The 15,671-nt window shown below is 56.0% G+C and overlaps 1 protein-coding gene across 1 annotated transcript; it reads left to right on the top strand.

Annotated features, from left to right (window-relative positions):
• The first annotated feature begins 5,250 nt into the window (after positions 1–5,250).
• On the top strand, positions 5,251–15,390 carry LOC134148782 (P2X purinoceptor 2-like). The gene is made up of 8 exons (XM_062591278.1): positions 5,251–5,360; positions 6,821–6,926; positions 8,063–8,139; positions 11,205–11,285; positions 12,906–13,029; positions 14,042–14,332; positions 14,729–14,794; positions 14,866–15,390. Exons 1-8 carry the CDS (start codon positions 5,251–5,253, stop codon positions 14,953–14,955), a joined length of 945 nt encoding a protein of 314 aa, XP_062447262.1. The 3' UTR covers positions 14,956–15,390.
• Positions 15,391–15,671: the final 281 nt, after the last annotated feature.

Here is a 15,671-nt window from a genome sequence, read left to right as displayed (position 1 = left end):
TGACAGGATTTTATTTGCCCCTCCCTTTATTCTGGTCTGTATATACACTTTGGTATCAAAACACAAGTCATTTCCAAGAATACTTTGATAATGTGTAGGCAATACGTTTTATGTTAAAAGATTCCAGCTTCAGCGATATATGATACAAACCTTAAAATTCAGGAGGATTTTCTAGGTCTGTAAGGGGACAAACATGCAAAATGTTCCTAAACCAGTGGCGGTGTAGCGGGGTCCCACTGCAGGAGGACAGATGGCATCTTTTCACCGTTGCTGGTGTAAGAAAGGAAGAAAACAGGACCCGGTGGGATCCCAGGTTCCTGAAAGCCCTAAATGAGCAAAACGCTTCAGCCCGTGCTAATCCAGCATGATTGAGGCCCGCTCCGAGCAGTCCTTAGGGTCGGGACCAAACCTACCTGCTGATGCCAGTTGTGGCGCATGAAGGATCTGGGTGCTCGTCTGCGCAGGGCAGGTGTTGGCATTGCCCCTCGCTGGCCTGCAAGGGGCTCGTGGGGCGCTCAGGAGAATCCGAGAAGTACCTGCTACAGGAATTAGACGCCTCTGGAATTTTAGCGACTGGTCAAAATCCTCATTTAGGCCATTAAATTGATTTTTGGATCCAACCGAGGGGCGTCTTTTTTTTCAACAGTTACAAAAATGCCAGATTATTTTTCCCCCAAAGTGTCAGTCTCTGCATTTAACTGCGACATGTGGATGCTTCTTCTTTATAGTTTCTCTGGGGAGAAAATTTGTTTCTTTCTTATTGAGCTGCCCAGGTTTAAGGGTGGGGGGGGCACATGGAAGCTTTTCAGAAACTCAGAGCTTAAACTTAAACTCTTGTGCTTGCATTAAGGCTTGGAAACAGGTGACCTGGTTTCCAGCAGCCTTTGGCCCCCACTACTGCTCACCAACTGGAGCCCTGGGCTTCTGGTGACAGGAGCACCCTGCTTTAGAGCCTAGATGTAAATATAAGATCCTGACTTGACAACCCTGTTTTTAATCTCTTGGCTCATATACCTGCCTTTGCACAGCAGAAGATTCTCAGATTCTTTGGGGCACCAGTGAGCTCTCGGGGCTGGTCCCAGCAAGCTCTGCTGGGTTTTGTGGCCCAAAGACCTTGGTAAAGGTAAACTCCCTGGCTACAGCACAGTTCTGGGGCCTTTCCTGTGCATGGGACATAATTCCTCAAGCCTGTTTGTGGGACGTGGTAGGCCCCATGCTGATCCTGCTTTTCAGCGGGTGTCATATGGTACAGGAGGAGTGCTAATGCTCCTGGTTGGCAGATAGGCACTGTCCACAGTTCTAGTGGCCACTCGCTATTTTGCCAATGATGTCCTGCGCCCCGGTGGAAGAATAAATGTGGAGGCCGCAGAGTGAGCAAAACTGTAACACAGGGACTTTGTTCTCCTGTAGTTTTATTTTGGTTCACAAAAATCACTTCTGGAGGGGGACGCTCAATTTGCAAAATTGGACAGGAAGGACCTGGTTTCAGGTCTCGGGACAGGCATTCAGAAGCTTCTCCAGGGCCCGTTCTAAGTGGTTGTGTCTTCCTCTTCATCCTCCTCCCCTTTTGCAGTGTGGAGTTCATCTATCACTGCACAGATGCCAGCCAGCCAGGCTGCCACAGTGCCAGCTGAGAATATACAGAAGCCAACGAGACACAGAAAGATGTAGTCCTGCTTGTGCAGTTGGATCAGGCAGTCCAGCTGGAGCTGTGCCTCCACTGCGGGCATTTTCAAGCCGCGTAGACCTTCTGGCACGTAGCAGGTGATGTTCTCGGCACCTGCAGAGGGAAAAGCAGAAGCAAGACTAACTTGTCCGTGCCCTGAGCAATAGTGGATAGGAGTCCTGCTAGAAAAGCAGTGGAGGAGTTTCCTAAAGCCTTTGAAAAATGTCTCCGCACTTCACACTCCTTTCCCTGAACAGCCTGGGTGAAAATACGTAGTCCGTCCCTTGCCAAACCAGGTAGCCAGAATGATCAGAACAATTTCTGTGTTATTGTCGCGATAGGAAAATACTGCCGGTTGGATTATACCGCAATGGCAAGCTGCTGTACCTGCGCTGTTGAGTTCTGCTAACTGAGCACCTTCATTTTAATATAAAAGCACTTGTGATTTTTTTGAAAAAACCTTAAACATCTTCTGCCATGCCATAGGCTAAGCTGAAAGAGGTTGTTTTATGCTGGCATAGTGAGGTCTGCATCCACAGAGTCAAGCTGTGAAACCTGGGTTGTTTGCAGTTAGGGGTCACCGAGCTTGTTGTGTGAAAGAAAAAGAGGAAACTCCTCAGTAATTCAGTTTCGCCGAAATAATGACTGTGCTCTGCCGTATTGTAGTCTAGGCCGTGAGAAAACAGGTGCTGGTTTTTCCCTCTGGAGCTAGTGAAGGCTGGGCGTAGTAGGAAGCAATGTCTCTTCCTGGTGTTTGTAGAAGGCCAGTGTGGTCTCCAGCACAGCCGCCTCCTTCCCCCGGGGGTTTTGAAATCAGTGCGACAGACTCGGTTACTGCGACAGAACCGTGTCGGTCGCTGCTGGAAGTGCTGGATGGGTGGTCCTTCTTAGGGAAAGGGAGCAGGGGAGAGGGACGAGCAACAATTTATACTGTATTGTGTTATGTTGTATTTTGTTATCCGTTGACGAGTGGATACAGCTGCAGAGACCGTTGGTGCTGTTATCGCTCGCTGTCAGGAGCGTAACTGCGGGGCTCGTTCACCCTTACCCCAAGCCGTCGAGCTGTGGGAACTTCCCGCCTGCGCCTCGACCGTGCGCAACTCCTGCTGAGCATAAAACACTGGCACAAAGTGGTCTGTGAAGCTGCAGTGGCTCTCTAAAGGCCGGGACAGGGATCTGCTTGCAGCAGATTTCAGTGCTCTGCATTGCCCCTCAGTTCCGTCTGTCCCACTGTCCCTCTGCTAGAGCTGTCAGCTCCTGGGACAACCCTCGTTTTAGGGCCGCCTAAGCCTGACAAACAGGGAGTTGCTTTTCCCTGCCTGGATGCAGATAGGCGCACGTGATCCGGGGTTCCCAGCATGGATACACTTACCTGCAGCATTAAAGTTTACCCAGTTCTCACACCAGTTCCAGGAAATACAACACCTCGTGCTGACTCACCCGCAGCACCTCGCTGGGACATAGCAGCAAAGTCTGACAGAGGAGGAAACTGGAGCTGCCTCCGCTGGCTGCTGCTGAGTCTTTCCGCTCTTTCTCCCCTGCCCTGACACGTGGAAGCAGGGAGACGGGTCGTTTCTTCCCAGCCCTGGCGCAGTCTGTTCCATCTCCTCCCAGCCTCATCAGAAAGGTTTCAGTAGGTGCCTTGGTCTCTTTCCCATCCTTCCCGGGATTGTGCAGGGACCCACACGAAGACGTCCAGTCCTCGCTGCCACTTGCTTTTCTGCTCGTAGCCTTCCAAACCGCCTGCAGTGAGCTTTACTCTCCTGTTCAGGGCTTCCACGTGTTATCTCCAAACTACCTGGCGGCTGCTAGGGGTAGGACTTCTCTACACTGTTCCATAACTGTCTGTAATCTGTATGAGGACAATAAGTACCTTTACAGGCATTTACTACGCCTATTAAGACACTCAGACATCCCTAATTCTGTTCTGTCCTAACACCAGCTTCCCTTGCCCTTCCTTATGGTTCTTTTCTGCCTTTTTCTTACTTGATGGACAGGTTTTCTCAAATTTCTTTTTTTTTCCCAGCTCTCCTTCAGTATTTTATTGTGAATTACTGAGGATCAAGCTTTTTTCATTGGTGCAGTGATGTGTTCCTTTTCAATTTGGAAAATCAAATACAAATTTCATAGCTGCATAACAATTTTTTACCCTCGGCACTAGTGTTTCTCTGGAAAAGGGAACCAGTGATTACTTTGCCTCATGAATATTCAATATCTGTGGTCCAGCTGTAGACTCTCTCAATAAGATGGAAAAGAGCTGGATTTTGGTGAGCCAGATGATGGAAGGAAAGAAGGCTCCTGCCTTCAGTAAACTGCTCTTATTCGGGAGTAAGTGCCTTTCTGCTGCAGAAGTCAGAGGAACTCAAGCGAACGCTCATCTGCAATGCATGTACATTGATTATTTTGGATAACTTAAAACAAAAGTGAGCCAATTTGCTCTGGGATGCTGGAGGAAGAGTGGGAACGTATGAAGCCCGTCAGTCATAAGGATACAGGGACGCTTTTCAGACCACAGTCTTAACTTGCATTCTGTTTCACCCTGTCAATCGCATTTCACCGGTACCCAAACCAGAACCCCCCATGGGAACAGCAAAAGTCTTTTGCCGAGTTCGGAGCATTTGGATCACGGCTTGATCCTGAGAACCTGTCAAATGTACCTGCTTTGCCAGCTAGAAGCACTGTGATAGCTGGAGGTTATAGGAACTGTCGTTTCGATCTGCTTTAGCACAACAGCTGCCATATTTTTTACGGAAAAAGGCATTGCAGGAGGCGTTTGAGGTGAAGGGGACACTGGCAGAATGGTGGGCAGCTCAGGGCTGGAGAGGCTGAGCAGAGCAGGACAGAACAGAGGCAGGAGCAGAGCACTTCCCGCATCTCCACGGAGAGAGGGGTTTTTAACGGACTGTTATGGACGCAGCGATACTGCAGCAGCAACAAAAAGATACAGTCTATCGAGCAGCTGAAGAAAAGGCAGGAAAATCAGAGCAGTAGCCTTCTCTGCAGCTCTCCCCAGAGCCTCCTCGGGCTCCTCACTCTTGGCACTGCAGCTGTAAGGTGCTTGTGACTCGCAGTGACAAAAGTGATAACAAGCTCGCAGTGATACCGCCTGCAGCTGGGGCAGGCACTTTATAGAAGTAGCAATATCCTACCTACTGGTTACGCTTCCCGATGCGTAAAGTGAAATCCAGACCATCCCCCAAGAGGTTCTCCCGGCAGTCCAGATAGACCAGGTCAGCGAGGAAGCTCAGTTCCACTGCAGGCAGGTATGAGATCTTGTTTGCTGCCAGAATCAGCTGCCTGGTATCCAGTGGGATGGTCACAGGGAGCTCTTGCAGCTGTTGCCCTGTGCAGTTCACTTCCAGGTACTGACAGCTGCACGTGCTTGGGCAGTTGATAGTCTCTGATGCCAGCCCCAGCCCCAAAAGAAACATGAGGCTCAGGGGCTGGTGTCCACCTGGAAGAGACATGATCTAACACCTCCCAGAGTGCACGGCCCCTTAGGGAGTACAGACAGACAGGCACGGAGGAGCTGCAAAGGAGGGGACCTAGGGAAGTGGTTTCGTCATTGCAGCCATGCCGACGAGATGTCCAGCGGCAAGGCTGTTGGGAAGCGCTCTGCTTCTGTGGCTCACCTGGCTCCTTGGCAGCCTGCCTGGCTGGAAGCGGAGCCGCGTTTCACCCACTTTCTGGATCTGCAAGTGCAGAGCGGTGGCTAGAGTGTCTCCATGTCACGCTCATTGCCAGCTGACAACTCTGTGATTTCAGCAGCTTGCAAAAGCCACCTAGTTTGGGGACACTGACATGACCGGCCTTGCTGAGCCCGTGCTGCTTTCGTCGGAGTGAAAGCGCACGCCTGTAGGCCTACGAGGCAGGTGCGCCCTGGATGAGGACACCAAGTGTGTGCAGGGCGGGTGTGAGCAAATGCAGTTGCTGTCACAAATAATGTCAAAAGCCGAGGCGTGGTCATTTGTGTAATAAATTGTAACTATTTGTTCATTGTTTAGAAGGAGGAATAAGCCGATGGAGGGGGAGGAGGACGTTTTACAACAATCAGGGTTGAGACATGGTGTCAGACAAATAAATTATGGTAAGCACAAAAGCTTATATGACCCCTTGTGGAACCGGTGTCGGGGCCCTAGCTATCTTGCAGGACTATGAAGAGCTGAAGTAAGCAACAAGCGGCTCAGAGGTTTTGAAGGTAAAAGGATAAAGAAAGGATAAGCAGGCGCCTTTAATTTTCTCACAGAACAGCATCCCAAAAGGGAGTCAACACAACAGATAAGCAAACCCCTGTGATCACTCACAAGGAGACAAACCAAAATAAAGAGGCAGAAGAAGAGCACGGCCTTCCTCTCCACGACCACCAGAGAGCTTCAGACGACCCCCCCAGCAACTCACACATGCACGGGACGCACCGGGAGATTACAACGCAGACTATAAGGGGGGACTGTGTGTGAGGGAGGCGCGCGCCGTTGGCGGAGCTGAGACTGCCCGGCCGCCCAGCGCAGTTTTGCTTGTGGCTGCTTACTTAATTAAATAAATTGTTCACATGATTTAACAAACTCTCTGTATGAATTGACCTTCAAGAGAGTAACTTATGACACGCAACTGCCCCCGTGACGGCGCCGCTTCAGGTGCAGCAGCCGCTTCCCGCGCAGCGCCGCCGCCCCACGACAGGCCGCACCGCGCCGGGCCGGGCCGGGTCGGGCCGTGCCGGGCACCGCCGCGCAGGCGCGTGCGCGGCAGCGGCAGCCGGGGCGGGGGCGGGGCCTGCCCGGGAAGGTGCCGCGAGGGGCGTGGCCAGCGCAGCCGCCGTGCTGCGGGGCAGAGGTCGAGGAAGAGAGCGACCATTGGCTGCGGTGCCGCTCTCTGATTGGTGCTCTCCCTGGGGAGGCGGGGCTGGCAGGCTTCCCGCTCGCGGGAGGTGGGGGCAGCGCGCGGGGCTGCTCCGGCCGCGGCGGGATGGTGCTGCGGGGCGGCGCGGAGCCGGGCGGCGGCGGCGGCGGCGGCGGCTGGGGGGGGCAGTGAGCACTGGGGCCAGGCGGCAGCGGGAGGTGTGTGTGTTTGGGGGGGGGTGGGTCGCGGCGGGGACTGGGCGGCGGCTGGCGGTGCGGCGTCCTGCAGGGACGATGGCTCCTCGCTGTCCTCCCTCAGGCGCCTGGAGCGCTCGCAGCGCACGGAGCGGCTGGACACACTGTTCGGCTTCGAGCGGCCCACGGAGCGTGGCGAGCGCACGGGCTGGCTCATCAACATGCACCCGGTAGGACTGGGCCGGGGGGGGATGTCACCGGCGGGGGGTGTCACCCACAGGCACCTGGTAGGACTAGGGGGGACAACGATGGGGGGGGTCACCGACATGCACCGACATGCACCTTGATTTAACAAACTCTCTGTATGAATTAACCTTCAAGAGAGTAACTTATGACAACCACCACCTTCCCCACAATCCCCGCTCCAGCAGCATCACACTTTGGCATGCTCATACTGCTGTCCAGCCCAAAGGCTTCATCAGTGGCAAGGGTAGGAGGAGAAGCTGCTCTCTGCAGAGAGCCCTCAAAACCCGCACACCTGGACCCAATCCCAGGCTGGCACCCCGCATCTTGCAGTTGGGCTGCTAGGGTATGGCTCTGACGAGTTCCCGCTGGCGTCTCTCTGCCATGCATGTCTCCACTCTGTCTGAACCCTGCTGGTACCTCCGCCAACTCCTGTGGAGCAACTCTCTGCAGTTCAGGGCCACCAGACAAGGAAGAGCTACCTTTTCCCTATTCTGCCACCAGTTTCACTGCATCACTGCAGTTCCCCTGCAACATTTGGTGAACAGGAGCTCGACACACAGCTCACCCACTACTTTCTTGGTCCTGTAGCCTGCATCGCCCCTTTCTCCTCTCCTCGAACCTGGCAACCAGATGTCCTACCTCTGCTCCCCAACCCTTCCTGCAGCCTCTGTCTGTCCCCTGCTGGCAGCCCTGTGCCTTGCCTGCCAGTCCCTTCCCTCGCCTCCAACCCCTGTCCCTCATCTGCAGCCCCCGTCCCCTGCCTGCAGCCCCCATCCCTCGCCTGCAGCCTCTTTCCTCTGCCTGCTGCCCCACCCGTGGTGCTGTGCTGTGAGTGCCAGCTCCAGACTTCTCCACTTGCGTCCGTGCTGACCATGCCCGTCCCTCACCGTGGTCCCCATGGCACAGCAGGGGTTGCGTCCGTGCTGGGCTGGGGCTGTGTGGCAGCTGTGGGGCGTCGTTGGTGGTGGGGTGGGGGTGGGGGGTCAGTCCTTATCGCTCCAGTGGTTCCCCGAGCTGTGCCATGCCGTGCCGTGCCATGCCGTGCTGTGCCATGCTGATCACGCCAGCAGTGGGTGCCCGGGATTGCCTGTGGGCGCTGTGCAGCTGCTCCACCCCACAGGTGATGGTGGTGAGGAACGGGCACCTCGGCACCACGCACCGTGCGCTGCAGCTCCTCGTCCTGCTTTACTTGGTCAGGCGAGTGCGGGGCTGGGAGCTGCTGCCTCCCGGTGGGGCATCGCTGCCGCACGGTTTATCCCTGCTCCGCACACAGCCCCTGCGCAGCCCCACAAGTTGCCAGGGCAGCTTCTCTTGCCTCTGCTGGGAGAGGGGGAAGGCGATTTCAGCTAAAGCCATAGTGCTGCAAGAGGCGGGGGGCGCAGTGTCTCTGTCCTACCCTGATGGTGATCTCCCCGTGCCCTGTCCCATTGCTCCAGTCCCTTCACATCCTGCTCTTAGGGCCACTTTTCTTGTACGCCCCCGACTGGGACCCCTGCAGGGGTGCTGTCCCTGAGCCTTGTCCCATTTTTCCCACGTGGCCTGCACACCTGTGGATAGCACGACTGCAGCTTGGCAATGCTGGATCCCAGGGATTTCTACGTCTGCAGGAGATGGGTAATGCTTGGCTGCTGAAGGAAGTGGGTGGCAGAGCTCTGCCTGTGCTTTCTGCCAACCGCGAAGGCCTGCCCTGCGCAGGCGAGGTAGCCGTGAGGTGCAAATCCCAGGCCAGGGAGGCTGGCTCTCCTGAGACTGCCCTGCTGGGGCGCTCTGCTTGCCTGTGCAGAGCAGCATGGCAAGGGCTATTTGCAGGTGGCTGCCGCGGCTCCTCTGTGGCACTGAGGACCTGACGCTGGCCTCATCCCATCCCTGCCTTTGGGATGCTTTCACCTTTCCTGAGCTGTGCAAAGCCCAGATTAGCAGGTACTGCTGGCAGCCAGAGAGAGCAGGGTGTTGGTGCTTGCCCTGGCACGACTCTCCACACACCACCTCCACCCTCTCCTGTGCCACAAAGCAGCTGTGCTGGAGTCTATGCTCTCCAGAAGCTGCTTGGGACAAGGTGACGGAGGGGCCATGCCCGCAGGCTGCGGGAGATACCGCAGAGACCGTGGGCATGTGTTGCTGTACAGGGCAAGGCGAGTGTGGCAGCTCTCTCTTAGCTGTCTGTCCACTCTGCCTGCCTTTGGTGGCTCTGAGATTACCTCCTTGCCCACATATTGCCCCATACCATGATCTCCTGGAAGCGTGACTGGAAGTGGAGCAGAGGGATAGGAAAGAGAAGGCGCAGCTGGAGCATTGCAGTGCCAGATCCCAGGGACTTCCAGAGCTGCAGGAGATGGATGACACGTTTCTGGTGAACAAAGTAGCCGAGCAGAGCCCTTCCCATCCTGCCTGCTGCCCTCAAATACCTCAAATGGCAGCAGAGCCCTGTGTCTCCTAGCCCCATGTGCTGGTGCCCACAGATGGTGCTAGGGAGCACCTGTTCCACTCCGGTTCCCGGGGGCCACGTGTCCGCTTTGGCAAGGCAGCACTAACGCACACACACACACACACACACAAGCACCCTTCACCAGCAAGCAGTTTATTCATAAATACTTACAAAGAGACCGACCCAATGGAAATCTCGAGAAGGACCACTCCAATGCTTGTCCCAATCGTCTACATGATGAGAGAGTTGGCAGGTACAATCCTTTTGGGCGTTCCCGAGGAGGCAACTTGGCCCTCTGTTGTGTAGCAACTTCCCTCTCCTTTGGAAAAATTCCAGTATTTATGGTTATTCGACCCCAACCTGCACAGCCGAGGTGAGGCTCTGACCTGCCTTTCTCCCTTCTCTTCTCTTCTCTTGCTTGCTTTGGGTGGCCTCTTGGAGCAGTAGATGAGCAGCAGACTTTCTGCAAGGGCTTCCCAACTGCTCCTTCATCCAGATGGACCCAGCAAAGGAAGCTGTCGTGTGTGGTGGTCCCCGCTGCCTGCATGGGGACTCCTGTGTTCCCTCCTCCCGGCCCAGCACTGTCCTTGGCTCCCGATGAGGCAACCATAGCTGCGTCCCAGACACATTGGGACTGCATGTTAGGTCACCTTTGCAGTGCTGTGCGGCAGGCTCAGCAGAGCTTGGGGAGCTTGGCACGTAGCACCGGGCAGGGCCCTGTGGCCTTAGCCAGGCAGGTGCGCCATGCTCTGCCTGCCCTGACAAGCAGCGTCAGGCCTCTGTGGTTTTGGATGTTCAGGGCGGGAGAGGGCACTCTCAGATCAGGTCAGGGGAGGCTCTGACATTCACGTGATGTTGGTGCCTGTAGCTCTCCTCTGCCGCTACCAGTTTGTGGCAGGGATCCCCCTGCCTGCCTTGGCCTGGGCACTGTTTGGGGGCTGCTGAGTGAGGGATCACGGGAGGGGAGATGTGTGGAGACTGAGCGGAGCTTGCTGGCGGATGCAGAGACGTGGGGAATGCTAGTGAGCACAGCTGCCCCTGGCTCAGTTCCCATGCAAGGAAATGGAGAAGAGGGTTGACTGTCTACTCCGGAGGACACACCAAGGAAAGCCATGCTAGAGTAGGGCCACCGCAGGCACGCTTAACGGCTGCTTACCCCAGGCAGCTTGCAAGGGCTGGCACCCATGCAGAGATGGGGAAGCACATGGGGTGCCCCGTCCCCTCTGCAGCCACAGCGTAGGACTACCAGGTGCATGTCCTGTTCTCACCATGTCCCCCATGACCCTGCAGGGGCTAACAGTTTGCAGTGCTGTATGCAGCTGCGACCATGACTGCACCCCTGGCGACATGGACATGTTGGGCCACAGAGAGCTGGGCATGTGCAGGGACAAGTGATCTGTGCAGCACTGCGCACTGGGCAGGATCCTATTTACCAGGAAGTTCAGCGTTGTGTGTTCGTCCTCACAGGGCAGAAGACAGGGCGCTGCGTGCCCAGTGCTGGCGGCACCGAGAAGAGCTCTGAAATGCTGGCTTGGTGTCCAGCAGAGGAAGCGAGTGTTGGGTACGGGCCCCAAAGATGGGTCGTGGCACTGGGGAGGAGAGTCCTCTGCTAGGATGGAACAGGCACCAAAAGGCTGGCCAATCTTCGAGGTCCCGTTGGACACCAGAGGATGCTCTGGGCGGGACACCTCTGAGGGTGCTCTTGAGAGGTTTGGCCCCTTCAGCAACAGGCCATGGCCTAGGGAGGCGGTGCCATGGCACAGGGATGGCCTTGCACAGGCCATGCCAACAGGGATCATTTTGCTCCTGAAGCCATAGTGCTTAGGTCTCTCCACAGTGAGTCCCTGGCGAAGATGGCACCACAGTTCCCCATCCTTATCAAGAGGAACACCCACTTCCCCTGCTTCGGCTTCTCCAAGGATGTCCATGTGGAAGAGATCAATGTAGGGCCTAGGGATGGAGCAAGTAGACCAGTGGGTACCCAGGCTGCCATGTGTGTACAGGGTATAGAACAAAGTGGAGAGCAATATAGGTGATGCTAAGCAGCTGAGTGCAGGTCAGGCCCTGCTGCTGGGACCAGGACAGCCTTGCTGCAGCAGCAGTGCTTTGTAGTCAGGTCTTTGGCATAGTGGGGAGAAGGGGGCCACCCTGGCCCTGCACTTGCATGTGTGTTGTCTGAGTGTGTGTGTGTGTGGAGTGCAGCCAGATGCCTTCCTGAAAGTGCAATGGTGGATAGCACAGCCATTTCCCGTAACAATTAGGTACCAGAGGAATGAGTGTTCACTGACAGCAGGGAGATGTGGTTGAAATACGTGGACAAGCCTGAAGGATGGAGAGGCAGGAGTGGAGCTGTGCAGGAGCAGTGCCATTTGGCAGCTGGAGGAGATGCCGGCTTTTCACAGGGGATCCCTGTTCCTAAGTTGCTCCCAGAATGACGGAGGTTGGAAGCACCTCTGGAGATTGCCTAGTTCAACAGCTGCTTAAAGCGGGGTCACCTACAACAGGTTGCTCTAGGCCAAGCCAACTCGGGTTTTTGGTATCTCCGAGGATAGAGACTCTCTAACCTCTCTGGGCAACCTGGTGCAGTGTTTGATCACCCTCACTGTAAAAAAAATGTTTGCTCTTAAGTTCAGACACAATTACTGTATTTCAGTTCACTGTAATTACTGTATTTTCAGTTCATCACATATGATCACGGGGCACCACTGAGAAGAGCCTGGCTCCATCCTCTTTACTCTTACCCATCAGGTATTTGTACACATTGATAAGATGCCCCTGAGCCTTCTCTTCTCCAGACTTAACAGTCCCATTTCTCTCAGCCTCTCCTTGCATGAGAGATGCTTCTAGTCCCTTCATCATTATTGCTGGACTTGCTCCAGTAGGTCCATGTCTTTCTTGTACTGGTGAGACCACACCCACACACAGCACTCCAGCTGTGGCCTCACCAGTGCTGAGGAGAGGGCAGTAATCACCTCCCTCAACCTGCTGAGACAGGACATTTTTTTGGTGCTCAGCTGCTGTCTCTGTGATACGGAGTTCTCAACTCTTACTCCATCCATCTATCCTTCACTCTTGCTTGCCCCTGCCTCCACTGAGGAAGGTGGTGATGATGAGGATGGTAATTATTGAGAAAGAAGGAGCAGGAATGCTCACACTGGTGGGTAGATATGGGGCATGTGGCCTTGCAAAGGGAGCGGTTGAAGTCTTTGGGAACAAGAATCCCTTTGAAAATGCCAGCATCTCGCCAGGTAACTACCCCAGGGTTCCTCCTCTTCCTGCTCTCCACCCTCCTGCTGTGCAGGCCATCCCCTAGTCAGTCATGTGCATTTCTGAGTGCCTGCATACATCCACGTCTGGTATGTAGTTCTCCTAGGAAATCCCTTCACCGTTCATCAGCTGGGACCATCAGTGATGGCATGGATACCAATGAGCAGAGCTGGGGTTTAATGTTTTGTTTGGGTGCTTCACGATATTAGGAAGAAAATTGAGGCGTATTGGTGTGCTGCTCTATGCCATGGCTCTGGCTTTGTCTCCCCAGGGGCAACATTCAAGCTGCTGAGAGCAGTTACTTGAAAAGCTGCACCTTCAACACCACCTCTGCCCTTTGCTGCCCCATCTTCATGGAGCAGGCGGGAGAGAACTTAAGGGAGCTGGCAGAGAAGGTGTCATGTCCTGGGAGGATGGTCCTCCCAGAGGGCCCAAGGTCTTGCTGGCTGGGCACAGGGCGTTCCTTCAGCACCTGCTCTAGTGCTTGGCTCCATGGGATCATCACTCACACACTGGCACTGTTGAGACTCAGAGGCAGCTGGAGGCAGGTCCCTGGCCCTGCTGCCCTGCCAGTATGCTGCAGGGGCTAGCTGGGATGAGCTGAGGGCAGTGGCAGCTTAGCCAGCCTCAACAGCTCGGAGCACAGCACATTCACTGCAGCCCCTGAGCAGTCCTTTCTGCCCACCTTGCGCATGCAGAGCCCTGCAAGGCTCCCAGGCCCAGGGTCTCTCTTACGAGGCCCCTGTGCAGAGGCTGGAGAGCAGGAGGCCAGCTGGCAGCAAAGCATAGACTGCAGGTGTGCCTGTATCACTGCCAGGACTGGCAAGTTTGCTCGCCCAGTGGTGGGGACTCATTCCCAAAGTGTGTGAATGAGTCTGGAGACATTGCCAGGGGAGGGCAGTGCACCCAGCATTTGGTCTCCAGCCCCATCCAGCCCTGCTGCCTCTGCTGCCCTTTTGGGAGTAGATAATTCCCATCCAGGGAAGGAACTCAGCACTGTTCCATCCTCCCTCCAGGTTCTGCATCCCCTGCTCAGCCCCAGCACCCTCAAGACCCTAGAGGCCCCCCACTCTGCATCTGGGAATGCTCCCTGATGCCTAGCCATGCTCCCAACTCAGCTGGAAAGCCCACTGCTGGGGCAGAGCTCCCCTGGGTAAGCAGCCTTGCAAGCAGTGCTGCTGGCTTCCCTGGCAGGGCCGTGTGCCCCAGTATGGTGGCATTCCCGGCCTTTCCCAGCGGGTGATGAGGATGACAGCTGTGCTAACGCCTGAGTGGGGGGAAATGCCCTGCTTGCTTGCTGGCTTATCATGCCCATGGCCAAGCTGTGTGCACAGTAGTGCTGTGCCCTGGGCTCACTGTGTCCATGGTGTGCTGGTGCTGTGCTAGGCCTGCTGGTTTCTGCTGCAGGGTGGGGTGGTCATCAACTGGAACTGTAACCTGGGCCTGCCTGAAACTGACTGCAACCCCCACTACTCCTTCCACCGCCCCGATCCCAAGACCACTGTCCCAGGCAGTGGCACTTGCAGTCCTGCATCCTCCTCCTGCCCTCCCTGGTCCTGCTGTGGCTGGTCCCCATCACTGGGCCCTTCTACCTGTCTCCCCAGGAGGTCTGCGAAGTATTATAAATGGAACAGGACCCACACACGAGTGTTGATCAAGGCCTGTGGGATCCATATTGATGTCATCGTGCAGGGCCAGGTAGGATTTTGCATGGTCCATGTGCTACTGGGGTGCATATGTGCATAATATGCTGCCGTGGTGCTAGGACCATCCTGGAAAAGCAGCTCTTCTCCACTGCTGCCTCAGAGCTGGGATGAACACAGCCAGGCCTCTTCTGCTCAGCCTTGCAGAGGAATGGGGGAATCCCAGGTGCCTCAAATTAGAACCTTTGGCAAAGTGTGCAAAGTGTGCTGGAAGGAAATGCAAGACCTCATAGTGTGCGCTGCTGCTTGGGTAGGTTGTCCACACTGTGGCTTGGGCAGAGGGAGGTCTCTGCTCAGTCTCATTCCTTGTGCCCAACCCAGAGTGAATGCAGGCCCAGGCAGGAGGCAACCTGGGCTGGGCAGCGATTACTGATCCCATCCTTTCTGCCAGGCAGGGAAGTTTAGCCCGATCCCCACTGTCATCAACCTGGCCGTGGCTCTGACCTCGCTGGGAATGGTGAGTATTGGTGCCGGGGGCTCAGCCCAGCTGCGCACTCCCAGCACTGACCTCTTTCTCTCACCTTCCAGGGCTCCTTCCTCTGGGACTGGATCCTGCTGAGCTGCATGAACAAGGACCAGGTGTACAGCAGCAGGAAATTTGAGCAGGCACCACCCTAGATCCTGGCCCTGGAGGTTTGGTCCTCTGGGACAGAGCAGTGGCCACGCTGCCAGCAAGGCAGGGCAGGGTGCCTGGGCACGGCTGCAGGGTGGGCAGCAGCATGTGGCTGGGGCTGCCAGGGCATCTGGCCCCTCCAGCCATCTCTCACCCCCGCGGCAGGCGGAAGGTGCCTCAGAGGCTGCTCCACGACATACAGCACCTCAGGGCTCTCCAGCCTCCAGAGAGTCTGTCCCGCAGGGACCGACCGCTTGTCCCTCCCCCACCACGTACAACCACAGCTGGAAGGAGCCACTGTGCCAGGCAGCAATAACACTTCCTCCGTCCGGGCCCTGCTCGACTCTGAGCTACCTGCTTTTCCCACGCGATGATCCCTGTGCCTGGCCAGGATGCACCGGGCACCTTGCCGGCTGCTGCTGCTGGCCACCAAGAGCCACGGCCCCCTCCCTTTCCTCAGCCATGCTTCAAGCAGCTCCAGGCAGGTCCTGCCCCATGGCTGCCAGCTGCTGTGAGAGGCTGGGGGTCAAGAAAAGCCCCAGTGGCAGGGCAGACCCGTGGTGCCCTGGCTGGCTCCTGTGGGGGCTTTCAGGAGCTTTTGCTCTGGAGCAGAAGGCAGTGCCTGACTACTGGCTCTGCTTCAGCACACCGGGAATGGGCATTACCATTTTCTGGCTGGCTTGGAGCGCTGGCAGCCCCATCCTGGAGCAGCTCCTGGCTG

Source organism: Rhea pennata, chromosome 18 (assembly GCF_028389875.1).
Source record: "Rhea pennata isolate bPtePen1 chromosome 18, bPtePen1.pri, whole genome shotgun sequence".
Lineage (NCBI taxonomy): Eukaryota > Metazoa > Chordata > Aves > Rheiformes > Rheidae > Rhea > Rhea pennata.
The sequence above is the reverse complement of the archived record's forward strand: the minus strand, read 5'-3'. Positions and strand labels throughout refer to the sequence as shown.

Coding starts and splice junctions, on each gene's coding strand:
- LOC134148782 (XM_062591278.1), top strand. CDS start 5,251: ATGTCCAGCGGCAAGGCTGTTGGGAAGCGCTCTGCTTCTGTGGCTCAC. Junction 11,286..12,905: donor CCCTGCTTCGGCTTCTCCAA/GGATGTCCATGT, acceptor TTGTCTCCCCAG/GGGCAACATTCAAGCTGCTG. Junction 13,030..14,041: donor TAAGGGAGCTGGCAGAGAAG/GTGTCATGTCCT, acceptor TTTCTGCTGCAG/GGTGGGGTGGTCATCAACTG.